This window comes from Garra rufa, chromosome 3, assembly GCF_049309525.1.
Source record: "Garra rufa chromosome 3, GarRuf1.0, whole genome shotgun sequence".
In the NCBI taxonomy this organism is placed as follows: Eukaryota; Metazoa; Chordata; class Actinopteri; order Cypriniformes; family Cyprinidae; genus Garra; species Garra rufa.
This window is the reverse complement of record NC_133363.1, coordinates 60,125,426-60,153,160: the sequence shown is the minus strand read 5'-3', so window position 1 is coordinate 60,153,160 and position 27,735 is coordinate 60,125,426. Positions and strand designations below refer to the sequence as shown.

Below are 27,735 nucleotides of genomic sequence, written 5' to 3'. Positions count from 1 at the left end.
ACTGGATTACCATGGTCTCTGTGTGGTGAGTTTGGTGAGGCCGTAATTACAGTGTGAAACTGTGACGTGTCGTGGCAACGTGACCACAGTGTTTGAGTTACTGTACCTGGCTCTGGGTCCCGTCTGTGCCACGTAGTGAAGAAGGCCAGCTTCCTGGTTCTGGTCGGCTCTCCCGTCCTGAAATAACATTCAGAGGGCATTCGATTTCAGATATTCACAATTATCTCTATATACAACCACAAGTACTGTGATGATGCATTGGTGATCTGCAAGAGCAATGAAGACACTGCCTCAAATCCCTTTTTAAGATGCACTGTCTAAAAATATATGTTCCAAAATGTAGGAAATATAATTATGCAGCTTTCTAAGATATCTTTTTAGCTAAATTATAAGGGAAGAATTACATGTATTCTTGGGCAATTCCATAATGCATAATGTGCATAATAAAGAAAAAGTATCTAGAAATAGTTCAGTGTATCTAAAATAAACTATTTTACTTTGATTTAACCTGTTTCTATAATTATTGGAGTATTAGCAGTATTAGCATTGTCTAAAAGAAAAAAAAAAACTAAATAAATAGTAAAAACATAATAAATAATGAAAAGAATCAACCTGATTAAAAAACTAAGCAACAACAAAATACCACAAAATTAATAATAAAATAAAACAGCACAAAATAACAATTATTAATAATAATAAAACAATTAATAAATGATTCAAATATTTTAAAATAAAAATAGAAAATAAATAAAATAAATAAAAAACAACTAAATGAAATAACAATTATTGTAAAAATATCATTAAATGTTATTATTAGTAGCAGTACTATTAAAACAAATAATTATTAAAATATATTACAATAAAAATAGAAAAAGAATAAAATAGAAAAACAAAAAAATAAAATAAATATATAATAAACAATAAAACAACAACTAAATAAAATGTATTTATTATTATTATTAATACAATTAAATATATTACAATATTACAATAAAACTATAAAATGAATAAAATAGACAAAAACAAAAAAACTAAATAATAATAAATAATAAAATAAATAAAACAAAATTACAGTAAAAATAGAAAATGAATAAAATAGAAAAATAATAATAAATAATAAAATAAATAATAAAACAAAATATATTACAATAAAACTAGAAAATGAATAAAATAGAAAAACAAAAACAAAATAATAATAATAATAAAATAAATATTAAAACAATAAAAGTGTGTTACAATAAAATCAGAAAAGGAAAAAAATAGAAAAACCAAAACAAAAAAGTAAATAATAATGAATAATTAAAATAAACTAAAATAATAAACAATTGTATTTTTATTAATACAATTAAATAATTAATAATAATAACAACACAACTAACAAAAACTGAAAACTAAACTAAACTTATAATATAAAAAAATAAAGTAAAATAAAATAAAATTAAATAAAATTAAATTAAATTAAATTAAATTAAATAAAAATAGGTAAATGGTGTGATGCCAAGCAAATTATAAAGCAGCATCACATGTATCCTTTGTAGAAATTTGGCAATCCCTTTAAACATAATGTGCAAAATACAGAAAAAGTATCAAGCAATAGTTCAAGGTTCACAGGGTTCATTGCCCAAAGGAGGTTACTGTAGGAGGCATAAACATGAACAGATTTCAGATTGGGAGTGTGCTTAAGATGCATTAAAATGCTGCCTAAGTAGACTCACTAGGTTTTGGAACAGAGCCTCTGTGTGTGTTTGTGTATATATACATTTATTTATGTGTGTGTGTGTGTGTGTGTGTGTGTGTGTGTGTGTGTGTGTGTGTGTGTGTGTGTGTGTGTGTGTGTGTGTGTGTGTGTGTGTGTGTGTTTGACCTACTTCCCCAGCTGGTTTCTGGACAGATCTAGTGTTCGCAGACAAGAGCATTTCCATTTGTTTGGAGCGGGCAAAGTGGAGATTTGGTTCCCACACAACTTCAGAGAGACGATGGCCTGAAACACACACAGTGATCTCTGAGACACACACACAAACACCTGGAGCCATAAACATGAGCTTAAACATGAGAGAAGTCATTTCACAAATGTGGACTTACTGTTGTTAGCACATTATTATTGTTATTGGCACATAAGGAGGCATTTGTCTTTTATGTGAAGAGTTTTATTGCTTCATTGCTGACAAAAGATGAAGACATATGCACGTTTACTTTTTTGCAATAGATTTCAGCTAAATATATGTTTGTTTTCTGTCTAGTAAAGTATCTTGGTATTATTTCGGAGTGAGAAATCATTGGAGAATATGTGAAAAGAGTGCGGGAGTGAACAATTTATCACTAAATTGTGATAAAAAAATAAAAAATAAAACAACAATAATTAAATAGATACATATAACAAGATGGTAATTTATATATATATATATATATATATATATATATATATACACACACACACACACACACACACACACACACACAAAATCAAATGAAAACATCAATAAAATAAAATTAAATAAAACACTTAAAAATTAAACAATGTAAAATAATAATAAAACACAAAATATTAAAAAAAATAAAATAAAATAATAACAACAGCAATAATTAGTTAAATAGATAAAAAATAAGTTAAAGTAAAAAAAAGAAACAATCAAATATAAACTTTAACAAAATTAAATTAATGAAATATAAATAAAACAAAAAGATAAAAAAATTAAATTATTAATAAAAATACTTTAAATTAAACAATGTAAATAAAATACAAAATATAATAACAAAAACCCACAAAAATAAAATATAACAACAATTAAATAGTTCAATAGAAAAATAGCAAGATAAAGTAAAAAAATTTAAATTAAATTATAAATATAAATAAAACAACAAAACATAAAATAAAACTAAATGTACAGTGATAATAAAATACAAAATATAACAGAAAATACCACAAAAATAAAAATAAACACAAAAATTAACAACCAAAATTAAACAGTTAAATAAGATAAAAACAACAAGATAAAGTACAAAAAATCAAATAAAATCATCAATAAAATTAAATGAATAAAATACAAATAAAACAATAATAAAATAAAAAAATATTTTAAATTAAACAATGTAAAACAATAAATAAAATACAAAATATAACACAAAATAAATACAACAAAAATTAACAATAACAATTACATAGTTAAACAGATCAAATAAAAATAACAAAATAAATAGACAAATAAATATTTCAGAAAAGAAATCAAATAAAAACATCAATAAAATTAAATTTTAAAAAGCAAAATAAATTAACAACTGAATTAAACAAATTAACAACAACAACAATTAAATAGTTAAATAGACAAAATAACAAGATAGATACATAAATAAATAAATATTTAAGAAAGAAAAAAAATAATAAAATACAAATAAAACAAAGTAAAAACAACAACAAAAAATAAAAAATAAAATTAATAAAATAAAATAAACAATGTAAAATAATAACAAAATATAACAAATAAAAAAACTAAATAAATACAACTAAAATTAACAACAACAATTAAATAGTTAAACAGCAAAATAAAAAAACAAGACAGATAGATAAATAAATAAAATTTTTAAAAAAGACAAAAATCTAGTCAATAAAATTAAAATAATAAAATACAAATAAAACAAGAACAAAAATAAAACTAATAAAATAAAATAAACTGAACCATGTAAAATAATAACAACAACAATAAAATAGTTAAATAGATAAAACAAAAATAACAAGATAGATAAATAAATTAATGAATTATTTAAGAAAAAAATCTAATTAAAAACATCAATAAAATTAAATTAATAAAATACAAATAAAACAACAATAAAGTACAAAAAAATTAATAAAACTAATAAAAAAAATTAATTTTAAATTAAATTAATTTTATTAAATTTAAATTTAAATAAAATTTAATAAAATTAAATTAATTACATTTAAATAAATTAAATTAAATTAAATTAAATTAAATTAAATTAAATTAAATTAAATTAAATTAAATTAAATTTAAATTAAATTAAAAAAAGGTCATTGCTATTCAGTCTTTTGGGCTTTCTGGATGGTCCCATGTCAAAAGAGCCCACCCTTTATGTACTGTAAGAACCCATTCTCTATGCAAGTCCATGTATTTTTTATCACTAGAAAAAATAGAAACAGCACAGATCTCTTCAACCAGATGATTTGACGGATCATTCATGTTTGTTGCACAAACAGTGTGACGAGTTACAAACAGAAGTTTCATATTTAATGTTAAATCACGAAGCCCAATAATAACAACAGTGATGTCTCCTAGACGTGTTAAACACACCAGATCTTTCTGTTTAAGTGTGAGATCCTAATGCATTGTCAGTTTTGGTTCGTCCTTCCCGTGTAATCATGGCCTCTGCTCACAGACGCCGTAAATATCTGCTGTTCAAAAGAGCAGAGATTTTCAAGTCAAACCGTTCGAGCACTAAATTGAATTTTAAATGACGAAACTCCCGTTCCCTTCTTCCTTGCGCGCTTGCTTAAGCTCTCTAGTTTGCAATCTCTATTTCTCGCTCTGCCGTTGGCTTTGTGTTGACATCTTGCCAGTTAACTTGCGAAACTGACAGCGAACTTAATGAAAACTCAACAACTATAAAATCCCGTCTGAGGTGCTCCGCCGTACGTTTGTAAACACTTCACAACACACTCGGAGCCTTTCGGGCTTATTTGTGTAAAAACTAATAATATTAAAGCTGAAGCCTTTTCCTGATTCACTGCTCTCTATCATGAGGAGATATAGAGGGAAACTCACAGGAGTTCAGATGTGCTACAGATGACGTTTACTGGGGAGTACAGCGCCACCATGAGTCCAAATACACAACTCCATATAGAAATGTCATGTTTAATAAAATAAACTCTTCCTGAATTAAAGGATTTGACAAAGAAAAATGTTAGTGGGAGAATCTTACCAAAAAATTGCCAAAAACATGCCTCATGAGAATATAGAAAATTAAACTTAGCTGAAAATAAGGATTTTAATGAAGACAATGATGAAATAATTTCAGCAGATTTCTCCCAGTAAATTCTCATTAACACCAAGCAAAATAAAACATTAAATAAAAATAAATTAATTGAAATCTAAAATGTTGTATGCTGAGTTAAAAAGAAAACTTTTTAAAGTTAATTATTTATAATAATAATTTATTACAGCAATGTTATTATTCAGAACAATCACGTTCAGATTTTGGTCAATAATATTATCTCTTATTTCATTTCCTGTGATTTCAGCACATTTTCTTCTGTAAAATGCAAAAAAAAAAAAATATTTTTTAATTTATAAATAAATACATGTTTTATTTAATTTAATTAAAATAATTGTTTATTTTTAATTATTACATTTTTTATACAAAACATTTCTCACTCTTATTTTTTAAATCTTATTTTAATTTTTTAAAAATTAGAAAAAAGAATTTTTAAAATTAAAAGTAATTTATTCAAGTAATGCAATTAACGACAATAATAACATAATTGGCTATTTAGAGGGAAAAAACTTTAAAGTCCAACATACAGACACATAATAATGCATAATTGTTTTTTTTGTCAGTGTATTATATTTTATTTAATTTCCTGTGATGTAAACACATTTCCTCCTATAAAAAATGCAAAAAATAAGACACATTAATTAAAATATAAGGCATTTTTATACAGATTTAATAAAAAAAATATTAGAACATTTATTTAATTTAATTAAAATTTAAAGAAAAAGTGTTTATTTTTTAATTATTTAAATTTTATTTGAAATACATCTCACTCTTGTTTTTAAATGTTTAAGTCTTTGAACATTAAAAATACAGACACATGCATAATGGTTAATTTATGCATTTTTTTCGGTCAGTGTTTTTTATTTTATTTAACTTCCTGTGATTTAAGCACTTTTCCTCCTGTAAACTCTCATTATGACAATGCAAAAAAATATATTACAGTACATTAATTAAAATATAACGCATTTTTATGCTTATTTAAATAAAAAACACTATGTTAGAAGTTTAAAAATCTTTTATAAAAGTACTTTTTTTATTAAAATGAATTATTAATAATAATAGGCTTATTACAGCAACGTTATTATTGAGAACAATGACATTTAGACAATTGACAATAAGGATCATTAAGAAAAAAAAATACAGTACAACATGCAGACAAAAGCTTAATTTTTTTTATTTTGGTCAATATATTATCTCTTATTTAATTTGCTGTGATTTCAGCACATATTCTTCTGTAAAATGCAAAAAAAAAAAAATATATATATATATATATATATATATATATATATATATATATATATATATATATATATATATATAAGCATTTTTATGCAGATTTAACAAAAAACTTTTTATTAAAGCATTTATTTAATTGAATTAATATAATTGTTTATTTTTTAATGATTAAATTTGTATGTCCTCTTCCTCTAACTCTAAATTTTTTAATCTTATTTTATATTTAAATAAGATTAATTAAATAAAAAGAATCTTTATTACAGTAATGCAATTAATGACAATAAAAACATAACTTTGAAGTCCAACATACAGACACATGCATGCATATATATATATATATATATATATATTATATATATATATATATATATATATATATATATATATATATATATATATATATATTTCTGTGTCAGTGTTATATTTTATTTAATTTCCTGTGATTTAAGCACATTTCCTCCTGTAAACTCTCACTATGACAATGCAAAAAAATAAGATACATTAAATAAAATATTGAACTTTTATTTAATTGAATTAAAAGTTTATATTTTAATTACTACATTTTTATTTAAAATTCCTCTCACTCTTATTTTTACAGTTTTTTATTTTTTATTTTATCAAATTAAAACAAAAGAAAATATTTGCTTTATTACAGTAATGTAATTAATGACAATAATAACATAATTGTCCATTTAGAAAAAAAAAAACTTCTTTTTTTGTCAGTGTATTTTTAAAAATTTAATTTCCTATGATGCAAGCACATTATCCTGCATTTTTATGCTGGTTTAATTAAAAAAACATATTTTATTAAAACTTTATTTAATTTAATAGAATAACAGTTTATTTTTAATTCTTTAATTTTTTTAACCTTTAAAGTCCAACATACATGCATAATTACTTTATATTGTTTAAATATTAAGTTATATTGTTATTATATATCATATAATAATACACTATTATTTCCTCCTGTGCTTACCTCCAGCTCAAATATGTACGAGGGCAGCTCCTTCAGGATGTTCTCGGAGATGTCCACCTCCTTTAGATGAGTTTTCCAGAAGATGGAGATGGTATCAGGAAGAACCTCGATCTGGTTGTTGGCAGCTTTGCAGATTTTCTGTGGGGAAAATTATCCCTGATTATCATCACATGTTTGACTCAATTAAGCTTCCCTTCTATGTAGCCTACTATATTTCTAAACCATTTCAACTCATCTAATATTTCTAATCTATCTATCTATCTATCTATCTATCTATCTATTCAAGCCTAGCAACTAGAATCATGTTAGTGACATGCTAATCATGCTAGTAACATGCTAACAACATGCTAAAAACATGCTAAATAGGCTAGAAACATGTTAACAACATACCAACCATGCTAGAAACATGCTAACAACATGTTAATCATGCTAGTAACTTGTTAATCATGCTAGTAATACTACAATCATGCTAGTAACATGCTAACAACATGCTAAAAACATGCTAAATAGGCTAGAAACATGCTAACAACATACTAACCATGCTAGAAACATGCTAACATGTTAACAACATGTAAATCATGGTAGTAAGTTGCTAATCATGCTAGTAATGCTAACATTATGTTTGCGACATTCTAATCATGCTAGCTACAAATTAGTAACATGCTAATCATGTCAGAAACATGCTAACAACATGTTAATCGTGCTAGAAACATGCTAACAACATGTTAATCATGCTAGTAATACTAAAATCATGCTAGCAACATTCTAATAATGCTATCTACACGTTAGTAACATGCTAATCATGTTAGAAACATGCTAGTGCCTTGCTAATTATGCTAGAAACATGCCACCAACATGTTAATGATGCTAATAACATGCTATCAACACGTTATTGACATGTTAATCATGTTAGACATGCTAGAAACATGCTAACAACATGCTAATTAGGCTAGAAACATAACATGTTAACAACATGTAAATCATGGTAGTAAGTTGCTAATCATGCTAGTAATGCTAACATTAGGCTTGTGACATTCTAATCATGCTAGCTACACGCTAGTAACATGCTAATCATGTTAGAAACATGCTAACAACATGTTAATCATGCTAGAAACATGCTAACAACATGTTAATCATGCTAGTAACTTGCTAATCATGCTAGTAATACTAATATCATGCTAGCAACATTCTAATAATGCTATCTACATGCTAGTAACATGCTAGAAACATGTTAACAACATGCTAATCATGCTAGCAACATGCTAACATGTTAATCATGCTAGTAACTTGCTAATCATGCTAGTAATACTAATATCATGCTAGCAACATTCTAATAATGCTATCTACACGCTAGTAACATGCTAGAAACATGTTAACAACATGCTAATCATGCTAGAAACATGCTAACAACATGTTAATCATGCTAGAAACATGCTAACAGCATGTTAATCATGCTAGTAACTTGCTAATCATGCTAGTAATACTAATATCATGCTAGCAACATTCTAATAATGCTATCTACACGCTAGTAACATGTTAACAACATGCTAATCATGCTAGAAACATGCTACCAACATGTTAATGATGCTAACAACATGCCATCAACACGTTATTAACATGTTAATCATGTTAGACATGCTAGAAACATGCTAACAACATGCTTATTAAGCTAGAAACATGATAACATGTTAACAACATGTAAATCATGGTAGTAAGTTGCTAATCATGCTAGTAATGCTAACATCATGCTTGTGACATTCATCCATCTAACAGACTGTATTGCCTTCAAAGCATTCACGTTTTAAGCTTTAAAACTACTTTAAACTTAAACCTTTTTTACACTAAGAGCCATAAAAGTTCCACAATTTCTAAAACTTCTTTTAAAAACGTTTAAACTTTTTCACACTTTCTGATCAGGCTTTTTTATCTAGTTGTAATTGTTATTCTTGGTTAATTTTTCAGGTACATATTTATACATATCCTCCAAGCACTTCAGACGTGTGTAAAATTGTCTTGTAGAGTCATCATAATGCATTATGTCTTGTACTTTGCATTAATGTATTAATCTTTGTATCAATCTGTCGATTATGGAGCCCTGCAGACAGCACTGAATGTGTGTTATCATATGAAGGGTCGTGTCTGTGCTGTGACCCACCAGAGGACAGGCCCAGGGGTCGGGGAAGCTGCGGAGTTTGTTTTTGCTGATGTTGAGAGAGCTGAGAGTCTTCAGACAGTGCAGGATGGAGGACGGCAGCTCCGTCAGGCTGTTATCGGACACATCCAGCTCCTGCAGCTTACGGAGGCCGATCCAATTAGTGCCTACAGCAGAAAGACAACTGTTAGCTCTTTTTATGCCAAAGCAGATCTGTGATGACAATCAGTTTAAAACCATGAGACTCTGAACAACTGGTCTAAGTAACTATGTGCATTTATAATTAGGCATTCAGTAGATGCCTTCATCTAATGCGACGAACAAAAGAGAAGCAGCTGTAATTACTGCATACAATAAATTAAATAACAGAGGAAAACTTAAGTATTTACTACACTTTACTGCCGCTCAAAAATTTGGGATCCGTAAGGTTTTTAATGCTTTTTAAAGGAGACTTTTCTGCTCATCAAGGCTGCGTTTATTTGATTGAGAATAAAGAAAAAATAATATTGTGAAATGTTAAAAAAATAGTGGTTTTCTATTTTAATATACTTAAAATACAATTTATTCCTGTGATGCAAAGTTAAATTTTCAGCATTACTCCAGTATTCAGTCACACGATTCTTCAGAAATCACTCTAATATGCTGATTTATTATCAGCGTTGGAAACAGTTGTGCTGCTTAATTTTTTTTACTTTTTTTTTTTGGAACCTGTGATAGTTTTCTCAGGATTCTTTGATAAACAAAACATTAAAAAGAACAGCATTTATTTAAAATAGAAAACTTTTGTAACAATAAACACCTCGTTCAAAGTTTGAGGTCAGTAAGCTCTTTCTTTCTTTCTTTCTTTCTTTCTTTCTTTCTTTCTTTCTTTCTTTCTTTCTTTCTTTCTTTCTTTCTTTCTTTCACCCTCTGGGCCTCTTTGTTAAGGAGTCACACTTGGCTCCTTCGCGGTCAAAAGTGACCGAAGCCTTAAAAAGTAACTTTTTTTTTTCAGGAAAATCAATGAAATACATTTTTGTTCAGTTATATTTTGTGATTATTATTTAGAATTTTGAGGAGTTTTATGACACTATGCAATATTTATACAATTTTAATGAACTTTTTTTTTCCACTAAAACTATTTATATGTATTTTTTTTAATGTATTTATTATTTTTCAATAAATGCAAAATTTCACAATAAAATTGCTTGATTGCTGAACACTTTTTTTTTCAGCACAGACGCTGATTTGTAGCTTGTACCACCAAAAGATTCTCTTAACTATTGCAGTTTTTCGTATTTCCTATTCATTTCCTATGTCGGTCATTTGCCACGAAGGAGCCAAGTGTGACTATTTTTTATTGACCCTTTTACATATCCCAATCATGTCATTGAAGAGGCCCAGAGGGTTAGAAGAAACTTGTACTTTTATTCAGCAAGGATGCGTTTAATTGATAATAAGTGATAGTAAAGACTTATATTGTTAGAAAAAATATCTATTTTGAATAAATGCTGTTCTTTTTAACTTTTTATTCATAAAAGAATCCTGAAAAAAGTATCACAGGTTCCAAAAAAATATTAAGCAGCACAACTGTTTCCAACATTGATAATAGAAGTTATAACTCAGTATATTAGAATGATTTATGATGGATCATGTGACAATGAAGAGTGGAGTAATGATGCTGAAAATTCAGCTTTGCATCACAGAAATAAATTATATATTAAAGTATATAAAAAAAATTTAAAAAATGCATTTTAAATTGCAATATTATTTCATATTACTTTTTTCTGTATTTTTGATCAAATAAATGGACTTAAACGTATAAATGAAAACTTTGATAAGCGTAAAAGACTTAAAGACTTTAAGCTTACTGATCTCAAACTTCATTTATTATTTTTAGTACCAACTATTATATATAAAATAAGTATACTAATATAGCAATAATTGAAAATGTATACAATTCAATATACACACAAATGTATACACTTTAAAATCTTTTTAAAACTTTTTTAATTTACATTTTTAAAACTTATTAACATTAAAATTCCTTTAACATTTACACACACATTACGTAGATATTTATATATATATATTATAAACATATGATATTATAATAATTATAATGTGTTTATTATAATATATATTCAATATTTACATCTTTATTATATTTTTATTGTTTTAGATTTAATATATCTATTTTTTTGCCTTTAGTACTTCAAAATCAAAAGTAAAAAAAAAATCAAAATTATTTTTTTATAAATAATAATAATTATTAAAAAATAGTAATTATTAAAAAAAATAAAAATATTCCAATATTCCACAAATAATAAAATATTCCAATGTTTTAAAGCAGCATGTTACATGTATAATAATTAATTAATTAGCAAAATGCCTTTTAAAATGTTTAAGGTTAATAAATAAATTTCTCAAAGTAATTGACCTGAACTAAGAATATAAAGAATATAAAATATATATTTATTTAAGCTAGTGTGAAATGCTGTAAAGTAAAAACACCCTTTTTAAGCAAAACCTTTCACATTCAAGACTTTTTAAGGTTTTAAGGTTTGGTTTTACAAGGTAAATTTACAGATATACAATTATACTATTATTTGGACACTTAAGAGACATTTATCTTAGATGACTTTAATCACTAAAAGCCTGATGAAAGGAAAATAATCTTAGCTAATGAGCAGAAAACCAACATTTTTAATGTGAAGTCCCAGAGTAATAAAGTGAGTCTGAATCAATTTATTTTCAGTGAGAAGCTGCTGTGGAGGAGCAATAGAGTTGATGTCGAACTATATAGTTTATTCAAGGATATGCCACCGGTGAGAGGACGTGTGTTTGTACCATTGGGGATGTTGAAGAGGCTGATGAGTTTGTTTCTAGCTGCAGAAATCTTCTTCAACTGGCCGAGATGAAGCAGACCAACAGGAAGACTCTCCAACTCATTCTCACAGACATTCACATTCAATAATCTACAAAAAACACAGGCAAAAAAAGTTATCAGTGAGATCAACAAACACGATGGAGCTGATCATCATCAGTAATCTGCAGATGTTTGTCATGTTTTCTGTGCTGATTTTGGGACAAAACATTTGGATTTATCATAGTAATAATTGAATTTGCATGTGGCATTTGAACTGAATAAACAGTTTCTGGTTCTACTTTAGCAAAAGAATGAAGACAAATTCAAATCAGTTGCTTCTCCTAGACCACATTGAGACTAAATGACAAACTTTTGTTTTAAGGCGTTTCTTCTAAAAAATCATGATCTTACATGAGTAAAGCTAGTCCATTAGTTAAACCAGCACTAGACCAGTGCAAACTAACTCCATTTATGCCGGTCTAAGATGGTCTTTTCAGCAAACCTCTTAAAAAGTTTCAAACTGTGTTCAGCTTTGTTCCGATTATAACGTCTGTGATCCTAATATGAACCAGTGTTGTTATTAACTAAAACTACAACTACAAATATAAATATTATGATTTGTAATTTAAATAAAGATTTAAAAATGAAATATTACATGTAAAACGTAAAATAAATAAATAAATAACTGAATAAATAAATGCCAATTTTACTACAAACAATGCTGCCAAGGCAACTGCCTGAATAATAAAATAAGTTTAATCTGAAGTACTAAAATTGCAAAAAATGCAAAAATGTATAAAAATGACAAAAGCATATGACACAAAGTCTAAACAAGCACATTCTCACCTAAAAACACCTAAAAACATGACACAGTAAAATATAATATAATATATATTATATATAATATATAATATAAAACCACAAAACTATACGAAACTGGGTAATTCAGAAAGATAATTTTAGTACCTAAATCTTTTTTATTTATAATATAATATAATATAATATACAACTAATTAAAAAAATTATTTCATCCAGCCAAAAATATTTCAGACATGAGGATTTGTTGATATAGCTAGATTCTCCTTACAATATTATTTATGCTTAAATGTATAGTTTTTTGTATTAGTTGATTAACAAACCACATATTTGAAGTCTAAACAAGCACAATCTTACCTAAAACTCTTAAAACTACAATTCATGACACAAAAACAGTATTATTTATAAAATTATAGTGCATTTGAGCATCCACCATGACACAGTATAATAATATAATATGTGACCCTGGCCCACAAAACCAGTCTTAAGTCGCTGGGGTATATTTGTAGCAATAGCCAAAAATACATTGCATGGGTCAAAATTATTCATTTTTCTTTTATGCCAAAAATCATTAGGAAATTAAGTAAAGATCATGTTCCATGAAGATTTTTTGTAAAATTCCTACTGTAAATATATCAAAATGTAATTTTTGATTGGTAATATGCATTAAGAAATTGATTTGAAGAAATTTAAAGGTGATTTTCTCAATATTCAGATTTTTTTGCACCCTCAGATTCCAGATTTTCAAATAGATGTATCTCAGCCAAATATTGTCCTATCCAAACAAACCATACATCAATAAAAATCTTATTTATTGAACTTTAATATGATGTATACATCTCAGTTTTGTAAAATTTAACCTTATGACTGGTTTTGTGGTCCAGGGTCACATATAATATAATATAATATAATAAATATAATATAATATAATATAATATAATATAATATAATATAATAATATCTATAAGACATTGGGCAATTCAGAAAGATAATTTTAGCATCTAAACCTTTTTTATTAATAATTTAACGTATATAACATGATATAATAATTAAATGTATAGTTTATTTTATTAGTTTTTTAGTTTAAAACTACATTCTGTGACAAAAACAATATTATTTATAAAATTATAGTGCATTTGGGCATGACACAGTATAATATAATGTATTATAATATAATATTGCATTATACATTTTTATGACATTGGGCATTGGATTTTAGTACCTAAATCTTTTCATACTTCATATACTTAAGTATATAATATAATATAATATAATATAATATAATATAATATAATATAATATAATATTGCATTATACTGCATTATACATGTATACGACATTGGGCGATTCAGAAAGATTTTAGTACCTAAATCTTTTTATACTTATATATACTTTTAAAGTATATAATAAATATAATATAACATAATAACTAACAAAAAAGTAGTTTCACCCAGCCAAAAATATTTCAGACATTAGCATTTGTTGATAATCCTAGATTCTCCATGACTGGGAAGCCTTACAATATTATTTCTGCTTAAATACATAGTTTATTTTATTAGTTTATATTAGTCTAAGCAAGCACAATCTCACCTTAAAACTCTTAAAACTTCATTTGTAACAGAAAAACGATTATTTATAAAATTATAGTGCACATGCACCATGACACAGTATAATATAATATGTGACCCTGGACCACAAAACCAGTCATAAGGTTAAATTTTACAAAACTGAGATGTATACATCATATGAATACTCAATAAATAAGCTTTCTATTGATGTATGGTTTGTTATGATAGGACAATATTTGTTCGAGATACATCTATTTGAAAATCTGGAATCTGAGGGTGCAAAAAAATCAAAATGCTGAGAAAATCACCTTTAAAGTTGTCCAAATTAGGTTCTTAACAATGCATATTACTAATCAAAAATTACATTTTGATATATTTATAGTAGGAATTTTACAAAGAATCATCATGGAACATGATCTTTACTTAATTTCCTAATGATTTTTGGCATAAAAGAAAAATCAATAATTGAGACACATACAATGTATTTTTGGCTATTGCTACAAATATACCCCAGCGACTTAAGACTGGTTTTGTGGTCCAGGGTCACATATAATATAATATAATTTTGGGCAATTCAGAAAGATAATTTAAGTACCTAAATCTTTTTACACTATACTATATATTTTTAAAGTATATAATATTGTGTAATATAATATAATATTATGGGAATATAATGGGAAGAATACAATAAACTATAAATGCATAGTTTATTGTATTAGTTTATATTTGAAGCATAAACAAGCACAATCTCAACTTAAAACTCTTAAAACTACATTTGTGACAGAAAAACTGTATTATTTGTAAAATTATAGTGCATTTGGGCATCCACCATGACACTCGCTGTAAGAAATACTGCAAACAATGAAACGGTTGGATTTCTAATGTCACTAGAATATCACACGTCTCTCAGCCAATCAGATTCAAGGACCAGAAAGAACTGTTGTATAAAACATGTTAATGAACTGCATTATCAGAATGATAACTTAAGAGTCTGTCATACAGACATTATCTATACAAGCAAAAGTAGAAAAATATTATTAGAGGTGACTGTCATATAGAAACATGCACTTTCTGTAAAGCTGCTTTGATACAATACGTATTGTGAAAAGCGCTATACAGATAAAACTTGAATTGAGTTGAGTTACAGACCGGCTGCAGATGATTTCCTGCGATGAGGTCGGGGTGGGCAGCTCTCGCAGCTGATTGTGGGACAGGTTGAGCGAGCGCAGATGAATCAGACCCCAGGGCACCACAGATGGCAGCGAGCTCAAACAGTTATGGGACAGATCCAGAACCGTGATCCGAGACGACACGTCCATGAACCAGTTCAGATCCAACCAGGGCAGCTTCATTTCAGACCAGTCAACGTGCAAAGCCTGCGGACGAAGAAGATGAAATCAGTGAGATTTACTGACATCCAGTTAAAGATGTAATTATCAAAGAATCCTTGATTGAAGAAGCACATTAGCATTGATAACAATACATTATTATTGTGAATGCTGACAGGAGACAATGTTTAAATCACTAAATTGTACAGTTTGGCGATAATAAAGGATAATATAATACAGTATAATATAATATGTGACCCTGGACCGCAAAACCAGTCATATGGGTACATTTTTTTTTAAATTGACATTTATAGATTTAAAAAAATGATGTATGGTTTGTTATGATAGGACAATATGTGACCCTGGACCACAAAACCAGTTATAAGGTTAAATTTTACAAAACTGAGATGTATACATCATATGAAAGCTCAATAAATAAGCTTTCAATTGATGTATGGTTTGTTAGGACAAGACAATATTTGGCCGAGATACATCTATTTGAATATCTGAAATCTGAGGGTGCAAAAAATCAAAATACTGAGAAAGTCACCTTTAAAGTTGTCCAAATTAAGTTCTTAACAATGCATATTACTAATCAAAAATTACATTTTTATATATTTACAGTAGGAATTTTACAAAAAAAATCTTCATGGAACACGATCTTTACTTAATTTCCTAATGATTTTTGGCATAAAAGAAAAATCAATCATTTTGACCCATACAATGTATTTTTGGCTATTGCTACAAATATACCCCAGCGACTTAAGACTGGTTTTGTGCTCCAGGGTCACATATTTGGTCGAGATACAACTATTTGAAAATCTGGAAACTGAAGGAACAAAAAAAATCTAAATATTGAGAAAATCGCCTTTAAAGTTGTCCAAATGAAGTTTTTAGCAATGCATAATATTAATCAAAAACTAAGTTTCGATATATTTACGGTAAGAAATGTACAAAATGTCTTCATGGAACATCATCTTTACTAGGGATGCTCATATTGACCGTTTAACCGTTAACCGACAGTAAGAATTTTAACCGATTATTACTATCAGTTAAACGGTTTAAAAAGGGTTTTTTTCTATTCTTTTTTTTTTTTTTTTTACGTTTGCTGCATGGTGAAAGAAATAATGCTATTTGTAAGTTATCCGTTTACTCACGCGCAGTGTGGCTGTACAGACATATTTTGCTTCACCTTTACTTAGTAAACTGATGTAGTATATGCAACTCAATGGCAAGTGGCGTTATTGGGTTATCAGAGAGTGAATCCGTGAGTGAATGTATTCAAATTCTGAATGAATTATAGTCTAGAAAGTGCGCAATAGGCGCTCCCGTTACAATCCCTGGAAAGCTATCACTCATCCTAGAGTAATTCATCGCAATCTCATAAATTTATTAAAAAGTAATAAAATAACCTTTACACTGCACAATTAATCTCTTATTTATATAATGCCAACACTTTCTTTGTTTTAATAAGAGAGTTCGCGAAAGTGTAGAAGTCAGCAAAACTGAAACCGGCACTTTGGTTGGTGAGTGGATTGTAACATAGCCTCCTGTGATTGGCCAATGGCCACAGTGATAATCAAATCAACATACATGTCTGTGATTGGCTATTGCTGAACGCTGTAAAACACGCGCTTCTCCTCACGCTTATGACAGTGGATGGAAGTCCCGAACCGCAAATTGAAAGGGTTTTTGTGATGGTGTTTTTTTCGCGGATCTAAGAGTTAACAGGCAGCGGTCCTGCCTATCCGTACAGCATGTGGACATGTTAAAAACTAGGCACACTGAGGTATTGGCTGGCCTGCTATATATTTTTGTGTCCGACGAGAAGAATAAGACCGGTACAGTTCTTCAAAGCGCATAAAAGGATTCAGTGTGTTTTAGTTTTGTCATCTTTATTAGGTAGTTATTTAATTTATACATATTTAGTGTAGGCCTATTTATATTATTCTTTTTTTTCCATTCAGATTTTCTCTGTTCTCAGAACCGCTGCGGATGCGTGATAATTTAAGTATATGTCAATACAGTTGGTTTTGTTGCTCTGTATGCTGCTGTTTGCACGTTAAAATAAAACATTTGCTTGTATTTTTAATGTATCATCACAGATACTCGTGCATTCTATTTTTATTTTAAACTAATTTATTATTCTAATTGTATCAGTTAACGGTTAATGTTCGGATAACAAGCAGCGGTTGTCGGTCAGGAAAATTAACCGAAATGAGCATCCCTAATCTTTACTTAATATCCTAATGATTTTGGAATAAAAGAAAAAGTTATAGTTTTGACCCATACAATCTATTTTTTTGCTATTTACAATAAAATAAAATAAAATAATTTTAGTACCTACAAATGGTTTTATTATTAATTTAAAGTATATAATAAATATAATATAATCTTGTGTTAGACATACATATACAATTGAATTTTAGTATCTAAAACTTTTAAGTAATAATTTAAAGTATATAATATAATATAAAATAATAAATAAAAAATAAAGAGTAACACACATAATACATTCTAGTACAGAATAATATAATATAATATAATTATATTAATAAGATTAATAATTTTAGTACTTAAACTTTTGTAGAAATAATTTAAAATATAATAATAAAATAATACAATATAATAATATAATATAATATAATATAATATATATAATTAATACAAATAAAAAATACAGAGTAACACACAAAATACATACTAGTACAGAATAATAATATAATATAATTAATATAATATAATATAATATAATTAATAAAAATAAAGAAAATACAAAACAATAAAACACAGAACTTGTACATACACTGCAGAATAATATATAATTAAATAATACAATGTATTCATATAGTAATTAATTAATAAAAATATAAAAATACAGAATAACAAATATATAATATAGTATAATATAATATAATAATTAATTGTATTATACATCCAGATACTATTATAATTTGAGGGGGAGGGGGGGTTTGGTTAAAAACAATTTAAGCAAATACAACTACAAATATAATATAATATAATATAATTATTTAAACATCTGAATGAAATTTAACATTGAGAAAATGTTTTCAAACGATTTAAGATTGTAAACACTTACTTACGATATTAAGTTTATCCAACAAAATACAGAAGTTACAATAATGCAAAAAATTAAATATTGTCATACTAGTGTTAGAAATCTTTGAATTTGTAAAAAAATGTATAGACGCAAAGTAAAAATTCCAAACTTATAAGCAGAAACTTTCCAGGAGGATGTGAAGCATCTTGTGGCTAGACTAGACTTCATTAAAACATATAATTATTGCGTAATTTTTACACATGCTGGGGTTTACAAGCTAAAATTAACTGAGAATCTAGTTGCACAAATTTAGTTCAATTTACCTTCCTCCTTTATTTTTGTTTTTAAGTTTTAAGAATCAATTATTTCAGGGTTTCTGCCGTTATGAACAAGTGAAACTTAAGACTTTTTAAGACCTTTTTAATACCACCTTTTATGAAATTTAAGACAGAAACCTGTAATGAAAATAGATATTATATTACATGCATACATGTAATATTTAATGTGTTTAATGTAAAAAGTAAACACAATTTCATGGCTGTCATAAATTAAATTTATTACTACGATATACAGTGAACTTTTCATATCAGCAGATACTATTCCACACAAAATATCCCCATAAAAGTACCACTAGAAATATCTGATGTAAAAAAAAAAAATTCTGAAGCAATATTTTCATCAGTGCTCTATTAGCTTTTACATCTTAAATCTGCATATTTGATTTACCTTTATAAAGGCCTTTTTTTTACTTTTGAAATGTATGCATTACCTTTGAAATTTATTTTATGAATTTATCAATAAATTCTAAATGGCTGTTAGCAGTGATATTACATAATTTACACTGCAAAATTAAAAGTGAGATTAATGTTTTAAATACATTTATTGATTTATAAATATGTACATTAGAAATGTTGGGTGTGGAGGCATACTTTTAAACACACTAAATTACCAGCAGGTGGCGGTAAGTCACTTCATGAGCGAGTTACTTCAACTGATTCGCGCAAAACACTGAATCAGAGCAAAACATTGCTAGGAGAATGCTTCTGCTAATGTTGCATATTGTATAATATGTAACTACTTGACTAACTACTTTTTTATTGAGCTAAAATTAATGTAACATTTGTAATTGTGAGAATTTTCAGCAAAAAGCTCACTTGGTATATTACTGAACTATATCATGTTATAAATAAACTATACATTTGAAATTTTTACCTCAGTGTGTTTCTTTAGAGTGCTGTTACATTCATTTGTTTTAAAGTATGTCACAAATAGACCAGAAATACACTATCCATTATCAATTTCTGTTTACGTTGAATGTATTACAATAGGAATCTTTCTTGCCTTTCGATGCTTCGCTAGTTGTTTTTGTCACTTCAGTTTTAATCAGCGGTTTGTTCGGTCGGGCAAGTAAACAAAAAAAAACATTTTAAAAGTATTTCCAAGGCTGGCGGTCAGCTAGCTCGACCTATATTTATTATTATTATTGATAACATTATATACAGAAAAAGGTCGTTTGACCTGTATTCTGCTACTGCGATTCTGAAGACGCAGTAACTTCCACAGGGGGAGAAAAAAATCTAGTTGTTAGCAACTGGCCTTAGCCAAGCCCTATATTCAGTTTTTTCAAGCTAAGTATCGCTAAACTTGCACTTCCCCATAGCTAAAAAGTTAAATCCATTTTACTTCTGCGGTACAATCCGAGAGAGACTCGCGCCAATAACAGAAAGCTGATTGGCTATTGCATGCTGGTCTCATTTGTAGTTTAAATACAGCAAATTATATTTGGAATAGTGAAATAAAGAACTACAACACAACGGAAACAACAAAAAGAGAATTTAATGAGCATTAGAGGTAGCGTTACATGGACATCGGAAAAATAAGACCTGTGTAAAATTATTTAAGACCTAGAACAGCGAATTTAAGACTTTTTAAGGCCTAAAATTTTGATTTTTAAATTTTAGACTTTTTAAGACCCCGCGGAAACCCTGTTATTTACACCAAAGGAACTCCAAACCAGCTCCTTTAACATACACTATTCTCCTGGTACTATGATTTTAATATTATTCATCTTGTCTTTGGCAGTGTTTTTGCATAGGTATTAGGTATCAAGTCTCGCTCTGTGTGCGAGTGGAAAATCGAATACATTTCTAAAGAGGAACTAGTACTGACGCTAAAACTTCTGTAAAATGAAGCCACAGTATTGTTCACGAGCCCAGCGCTGATCTTAAAGTATATCAGAGGGATTAGTCTCACCTGCAGCAGCGTCTCGTCCGCAGGCATGTCTTTGTCCTGCAGGTGGCGCTCTCTGAGCAGCTGTTTGCTGAAGTCTGCGTGATCCATCAGCGTGTACGAGGAGAAACCTGCTCCATTGTTCAGCAGAAAACAAGCTATCTCCTTATTTCCTGAGAGGAGATATCAGCTTCAGTTAGAGCAGGAAGAACTTTTACTTTATTTCTCCACACCTCCGCGCTGAAAGAGGAAGCGAGTGCCGGGGAGGAAGTGCATGTGTGTGTTGGAGCCAAGCGGGAAACCTAAACACTGTGTCAAAATTCCCCTGCTTTCACTTTTCAGGCCCAGTGTACAGTTCAGGATTATAAAAGCTTGACTTAACTCATTCAGTCCCAGAGCTAACAACAAGCATTTTCACATATTTTACTCTAATCAGTGTGAAAGTCTTAAATTTAATAAAAGTAGACCAAGGTTTCTCAAACTAAGGTTCATGAGTTGATTTAATGTAAACAAACAAAGAAATATATACAATGTAAATAAATAAATAAATTTCATATATATAAATTAGTGAGATTAATCACATCCAAGTTTTTTCTTTACATAATATGTGACCCTGGACCACAAAACCAGTCATAAGGTTAAATTTTACAAAACTGAGATATATACATCATATGAAAGCACAATAAATAAGCTTTCTATTGATGTATGGTTTGTTAGGATAGGACAATATTTGGCCGAGATACATCTATTTGAAAATCTGGAATCTAAGGGTGCAAAAAAATCAAAATACTGAGAAAATCACCTTTAAAGTTGTCCAAATTAAGTTCTTAGCAATGCATATTACTAATCAAAAAATACATTTTGATAAGTTTACAGTAGGAATTTTACAAAAAATCTTCATGGAACATGATCTTTACTTAATTTCCTAATGATTTTTGACATAAAAGAAAAATCAATAATTTTGACCCATACAATGTATTTTTGGCTATTGCTACAAATATACCCCAGCGACTTAAGACTGGTTTTGTGCTCCAGGGTCACATATATGTGTATACTGTGTATATTTATTATGTATATGGGACAAGACGTTAAAAGAAATGTGATGTTATGTCCATAGAAAGCACATTAAATGTAAGTAAAGTGTGTACTTTTAAGGTCTCGAATAAGTTTTTGGAGGATAAAATACAAAATTTGGTTGAAATAATGTTACGTTGTCATTCAGTGTAACGATAGTGAAGTAAAAATTAAAATAACATGCTTATTCTGACTTCTACATATTAAAATATATAAAAGAATAAGGGAGCATATTCAATTTTATTGTGTTTTAAATGAGTAAAAACAATTACTGACAAATGGGCAAAACCTAGGATAATGGCACATTTTTAAAATGTAGAATAACAACTAATTACTATTTGGGGTGAAAGTAATTTGTCTTTTAATGTGTCATAAATTGATTTTTGTTGTAAATAAGCCTGACACTAAATTACATTTTAGTGGGTGTCTTCGGTAAATTAGGGGAAAATGTGTTATATTTATTTTTTGCTCAGAAAAAACAAAAACAAAAATGCAATTAAATTAAACAGAAAACTTTTTAGTATTTTTTAACAACAATTTAAAGCAGTATTACACTTTACTTTTTTTTTTTTTTGCTTAAAACTTTTTCATCTTTGACCCATATATAAATACACATACAGTATATACTGTGAAAATATTTACATGTATATATTTATATTCATATAATTTATATTATATATAAATATTTTAAATGTATAAACATAACATTCTTCTTAAATATATACATGCATGTGTGTGTGTATTTATAAAATATAACACATATACTATGTAAACAAAACCTTTTATTTTGGATGCACTAAAATAAATACATACATAAATAAACAATTAATAAATAAATATTAAATAAACAAACATTAAATAAAAATTAAATAAAAACAATGAAAATAAAACACTGAAAAAATTTGAATAATAAAATATTATTATAAAATATAACAAAAAAACACATAATAAAATATAAAATATAGTAACCTAAAATAAAGTAAAATTTTATTTGATTATTTTCATTAACAGTGACCATTAACCAACACCCGAGAACTGAAAACATGCAAAAATGTTAAATTAAATTATTATAACTTTAGATTTTAAGTATGTATTAATGTTGAAATTAACCTTAATGTTCACATTAACTAATAATGGCCCTGAACCACAAAAACAGTCTTAAGTAGCACAGGTATATTTGTAGCAATAGCCAAAATTATCGATTTTTTCTTTTATGCCAAAAATCATTAGGATATTAAGTAAAGATCATGAACAATGAAGATATTTTGTCAATTTCCTATTGTAAATATATCAAAACTTAATTTTTGATTAGTAATATGCATTGCTAAGGACTTCATGTGGACAACTTTAAAGGGGATTTTCTTAATATTTTAATTTTTTGGACCGTTGAGATTACAGATTTTCAAATAGTTGTATCTAGACCAAATATTATAAAACAAACCAAACAACAATGGAAAGCTTATTTATTCAGATTTCAGATGATATAGAAATCTCAATTTGAAAAAAAAAAAAAACCCTTATGACTGGTTTTGTGGTCCAGGGTCACAAATAGTAGAAATAAATAAAACTGTTTTTTAATTACCAAAATAATTGTCTAATCAAGTGATTTTTTTACATTAACTCAATTAAAATAAAACCACTCCTTACAATAGAACATTGCATTTCTATTAATTTGGACAAATAAAGAGTTGCACACCAACCGTTTATTATAAATAACATTTTATTTATGTTAAAATTTCTTTAAGTTAAACTGAACAATAATGTGAATTTCATGCAATTTTGTCTTATAGTTTAAACTTTAACAGACATTCTTGGCAGTTGTAATGAGAAGTATACAATGAGTAAAAGTCTACAGTACCTGCCTGCGCGGCGGCGTACAGCGGCAAACCAGTGATGATTGCAAACTCTCCTGAATGAACAGCGCAGTCCTCAGCGTCAGCATTGTACGTATGAACCAGCAACTTCACCACATCTAGATGACCCTGCTGACACGCCGAAGCCAACATCCAGTTCAGCAGATCCTTACGGACACATGGACCTAAAGAAAAAAAATAGTTGTTTCTGAATACGCATTAAAGGAATACTTGGAATACTTCACACTCAGGCTATCCCAGATGTACAGTCGTGGCCAAAAGTTTTGAGAATTACATAAATACTGTAAATTGGAAAAGTTGCTGCTTAAGTTTTTATAATAGCAATTTGCATATACTCCAGAATGTTATGAAGAGTGATCAGATGAATTGCATAGTCCTTCTTTGCCATGAAAATTAACTTAATCCTGAAAAAAACTTTCCACTGCATTTCATTGCTGTCATTAAAGGACCTGCTGAGATCATTTCAGTAATCGTCTTGTTAACTCAGGTGAGAATGTTGACCAGCACAAGGCTGGAGATCATTATGTCAGGCTGATTGGGTTAGAATGGCAGACTTGACATGTTAAAAGGAGGGTGATGCTTGAAATCATTGTTCTTCCATTGTTAACCATGGTGACCTGCAAAGAAACGCGTGCAGCCATCACTGCGTTGCATAAAAATGGCTTCACAGGCAAGGATATTGTGGCTACTAAGATTGCACCTAAATCAACAATTTATAGGACAATCAAGAACTTCAAGGAAAGAGGTTCAATTCTTGTTAAGAAGGCTTCAGGGCGTCCAAGAAAGTCCAGCAAGCGCCAGGATCGTCTCCCAAAGAGGATTCAGCTGCGGGATCGGAGTGCCACCAGTGCAGAGCTTGCTCAGGAATGGCAGCAGGCAGGTGTGAGCGCATCTGGACACACAGTGAGGCCAAGACTTTTGGAAGATGGTCTGGTGTCAAGAAGGGCAGCAAAGAAGCCACTTCTCTCCAAAAAAAAAAACATCAGGGACAGATTGATCTTCTGCAAAAAGTATGGCGAATGGACTGCTGAGGACTGGGGCAAAGTCATATTCTCCGATGAAGCCTCTTTCCGATTGTTTGGGGCATCTGGAAAAAGGCTTGTCCGGAGAAGAAAAGGTGAGCGCTACCATCAGTCCTGTGTCATGTCAACGGTAAAGCATCCTGAGACCATTCATGTGTGGGGTTGCTTCTCATCCAAGGGAGTGGGCTCACTCACAATTTTGCCCAAAAACACAGCCATGAATAAAGAATGTTACCAAAACACCCTCCAACAGCAACTTCTTCCAACAATCCAACAACAGTTTGGTGAAGAACAATGCATTTTCCAGCACGATGGAGCACCGTGCCTTAAGGCAAAAGTGATAACTAAGTGGCTCGGGGACCAAAACGTTGAAATTTTGGGTCCATGGCCTGGAAACTCCCCAGATCTTAATCCCATTGAGAACTTGTGGTCAATCCTCAAGAGGCGGGTGGACAAACAAAAACCCACTAATTCTGACAAACTCCAAGAAGTGATTATGAAAGAATGGGTTGTTATCAGTCAGGATTTGGCCCAGAAGTTGATTGAGAGCATGCCCAGTCGAATTGCAGAGGTCCTGAAAAAGAAGGGCCAACACTGCAAATACTGACTCTTTGCATAAATGTCATGTAATTGTCGATAAAAGCCTTTGAAACGTATGAAGTGCTTGTAATTATACTTCAGTACATCACAGAAACAACTGAAACAAAGATCTAAAAGCAGTTTAGCAGCAAACTTTGTGAAAACTAATATTTGTGTCATTCTCAAAACTTTAGGCCACGACTGTAGATGAGTTTGTTTCTTAATGAGACAGATTTGGAGAAATGCAGCATTACATCACTTGTTCACCAATGGAAAAAAATTATATCTATGCAGAATTTCATAGCATAGAAACCGCACTAATGACTTGCTTCTTGCGTCAGACCAAGGCTGCATCCCATTGTTAGTTTTACTTGACTTAGTGCTGCGTTCGACACAGATCGATTACAAAACTATACAGGTATTTAAGGGCAGGCTTTAAGATGGTTTAGATCCTACCTGTCCTATTTATTTAATCGGGGAGTCATCTCAATTATTTACAGTAAAGTATGGAGTGCCACAAGGATCTATCCTAGGTCCTCTGCTATTTTCAATGTACAGTCAAGCCCGAAATTATTCATACCAAATTCTGACTTAGTTACTTTTATTCAACCAGCAAGTTTTTTTGACCGGAAATGACACAGGCTTCTCCCAAAAGATAATAAGATGATGTACAAAAGCCATCATTGTGAAAAAAATATTACTCATCTTTCATTTACATTTGAACAAAAAGTGGCATGTCCAAAATTATTCATACCCTTCTCAATAATCAATAGAAAAGCCTTTTTTTTGGGCTATTACAGCAATCAAATGCCCCCTATAATTGCTGACCAGCTATTTTCATGTCTCTACTGGTATTTTTGCCCATTCATCTTTAGCGATGAGCTCCAACTCTTTCGGGTTAAAGGGTCTCCTTGCCATCAGCCTGATCTTTTTAGTTCCCTCCACAGATACTCAATTGGATTTAAGTCAGGACTCTGGCTGGGCCACTGCAAAACGTTAATGTTTTGTCTGCTAACCATTCTTCACCACTTTTGCAGTGTGTTTTGGGTCGTGCTGAAATGTCCACTGGTGTCCAAGGCCAAGTTTCTCTGCAGACTGCCTGATGCTGTTGTTGAGAATTTTGATGTATTGCTCCTTTTTTCATGGTGCCGTTTACTGTGATTAGGTTCCCTGGTCCGCCGGCTGAAAAACACCCCCAAAACCATGTTTGACAGTAGGGATGGTGTTCTTAGGGTTGAAGGCTTCTCCTTTCTTACACCAAATGAAGGCTACATCATCCAAAAAAAACAAAAAAAAACAGCAGAGAGATTCTTGCTGCGTCCCAATTCGCCTACTTATACTACGCCCTAAAAGTATGTACTCTTTTTGTGAAGAAAAAGTACATACTTTTGAGTATGTAGCAGAATAGTAGGCGAGTTTTGGGACATACTACTTTCGTCATAACTGCTTTTTTAACGGACGCTCTGTTGCTTAATCCTGTCACTGTTTAAACTGCCCTGTCAATCATCACAGTTAACATTTGGTTAACATTATCTACATTTCGTTTAATTTAATTTCCTACCGTATTAGAGAGAAATGAAGAGGCACGTTCTTTCAGAAGTCTTTCATGCCGAGAACTCTTCTGCTCGTGTTTGCATAATTATGCATTTAAACGTTAATGACCAAACCTATCATTATAAAAGTTCATAATGTTGCTGCACATGAAATATAACGAGGGTAACATTTAAAAAAATATTTTTTATCAGGTTACACACTGATTATTTATCACTCAAACCCCTTTCTCTATCTGTCCGTTGGTCGCGCATATCCTCCATGTTTGTAGTTTTTTAACACTTTTTATGCGTGTTTGTAGTTCTAATCGAATCCTCGTTCACGGCGCAGTGTGTTGTGGGCAATATTAGCCGTTAGAGTGTGCATTGATCCGCACTTCGAATTCTGAGGTTAAGTAGTAGACCATCCGGGAATCTT

General features: G+C 29.2%; 1 protein-coding gene across 1 annotated transcript in view; it reads right to left on the bottom strand.

Moving 5' to 3' along the window:
• Window positions 1-27,735, bottom strand: part of lrrk1 (leucine-rich repeat kinase 1) — a 107,891-nt gene that overhangs the window by 46,173 nt on the left and 33,983 nt on the right. Inside the window, exons 4-11 of the mRNA XM_073836722.1 lie at window positions 24,151-24,330; window positions 21,243-21,391; window positions 15,750-15,976; window positions 12,198-12,325; window positions 9,372-9,535; window positions 7,217-7,354; window positions 1,869-2,002; window positions 107-177 (exon numbers count right to left, since the gene is read on the bottom strand). Coding sequence (XP_073692823.1) covers window positions 107-177; window positions 1,869-2,002; window positions 7,217-7,354; window positions 9,372-9,535; window positions 12,198-12,325; window positions 15,750-15,976; window positions 21,243-21,391; window positions 24,151-24,330 — 1,191 coding nt within the window. The remainder of the gene's footprint in view (window positions 1-106; window positions 178-1,868; window positions 2,003-7,216; window positions 7,355-9,371; window positions 9,536-12,197; window positions 12,326-15,749; window positions 15,977-21,242; window positions 21,392-24,150; window positions 24,331-27,735) is intronic.